We start from the raw sequence: 1330 nt of genomic DNA on the forward strand, positions 1-1330 counted from the left end.
ATGAAACCAGCCACAGCTCGTGAGCGGGTCTGAATATGTGTACAAGATCACTTTTGGTGGTAAGTTCGGTTCGGAGTGTAAGTTCGCTTTGCTGTTGCCTTGACCTTTTGCTCGGGGTAAATGATCTTGTGTCAGTAACTTTGCTTGCTCACACGTGTATAAGGCTAGACTATGGTAAGTTCGTTTGGTAGCTTAAGTTTGTTTCTGCACGTCGGACGAGCATACTCAAATGTGTATACGCGTAGACTATAGTAAGTTCGTTTCCTCCGTTAAGTTCGTTTCTGGATACCGGATGGGAATACTTATATTTGAATACCTGTGGATTACAGTAAGTTCGTTTCTTCCGTTGAGTGCGTGTCGGGGGAGCACACCTACTGTGGTATATGCGTAGACTAAAGTAAGTTGGTTCTTCACTTCGAACTGTTTCCTACAGTAAGTTCGTTTTGTGCAGTAAGTTCGTTTCTCAGCGTAAGTTCGTTTTGTGCAGTAAGTTCGTTTCTCAGTGTAAGTTCGTTTCTCAGCGTAAGTTCGTTTCTCAGCGTAAGTTCGTTTCGTGCAGTAAGTTCGTTTCTCGGCGTAAGTTCGTTTCGTCAGTAAGTTCGTTTCTCGGCGTAAGTTCGTTTCGTGCAGTAGGTTCGTTTCTTGTGTTAGTTTCGTTTCTTGTGTTAGTTTCGTTTCTTGCGTTAGTTTCATTTCTCACTGTAAGTTCGTTTCTCACTGTAAGTTCGTTTCTAGGCTTAAGTTCGTTTCTCTCAGTAAGTTCGTTTCTTGCGGGGTCCGAGTACAGTAAGTTCGTTTGCTAGTTAAGTTCGTTTGTGCATGCGCTAAGTGCGTGCGTCGGAGAGCACTCTTTTTGGGGGTCTCTCAAATGAAGATGCTCACAAGGGTATGAGGGACCCGTTAGGCGCTCCGTCGAAAAAAGCGATGCTACGTAGTAGCATCGGGACGCAGGTAGCTAGAAACGCTCTCAAACATCTCTGCCATATTTTTCATCCCGTCACGCTCAAACCCACACCCAACCCTCGCCCCATCATTTATATTACGCCTCCGTCAAAAATGACACGAAAATACCCAAACGAACACGACTCTGACGTCACTCCCTTCCTTCCACACGTCTCCTGCATCTCGAATCACGCTCCTATCATCACGCTATCATCACGCTCCTATCCGACACGCTCGTATTTTCACTCACATCGACTCTGCCCGACTTATCACGTCGCACCCACATCTCTGACGCTCATCTTCACCACCTTCACACACCTCAAAAACATCACAAACACGCTCTATTCCACCGACACGTAAAACACGTCCTCGTCACGACCCACTCAAC

The 1330-nt window shown here is 46.1% G+C and overlaps 1 protein-coding gene across 1 annotated transcript; it reads left to right on the top strand.

Annotated features, from left to right (window-relative positions):
* Positions 1 to 924: 924 nt before the first annotated feature.
* STEHIDRAFT_163863 (uncharacterized protein) lies at positions 925 to 1302 on the top strand (the record flags this gene model as incomplete). Its single annotated transcript, XM_007311594.1, has 1 exon — positions 925 to 1302. One exon carries the CDS (start codon positions 925 to 927, stop codon positions 1300 to 1302), a length of 378 nt encoding a protein of 125 aa, XP_007311656.1.
* Positions 1303 to 1330: the final 28 nt, after the last annotated feature.

This window comes from Stereum hirsutum (assembly GCF_000264905.1).
Source record: "Stereum hirsutum FP-91666 SS1 unplaced genomic scaffold STEHIscaffold_29, whole genome shotgun sequence".
Taxonomy (NCBI): Eukaryota; Fungi; Basidiomycota; class Agaricomycetes; order Russulales; family Stereaceae; genus Stereum; species Stereum hirsutum.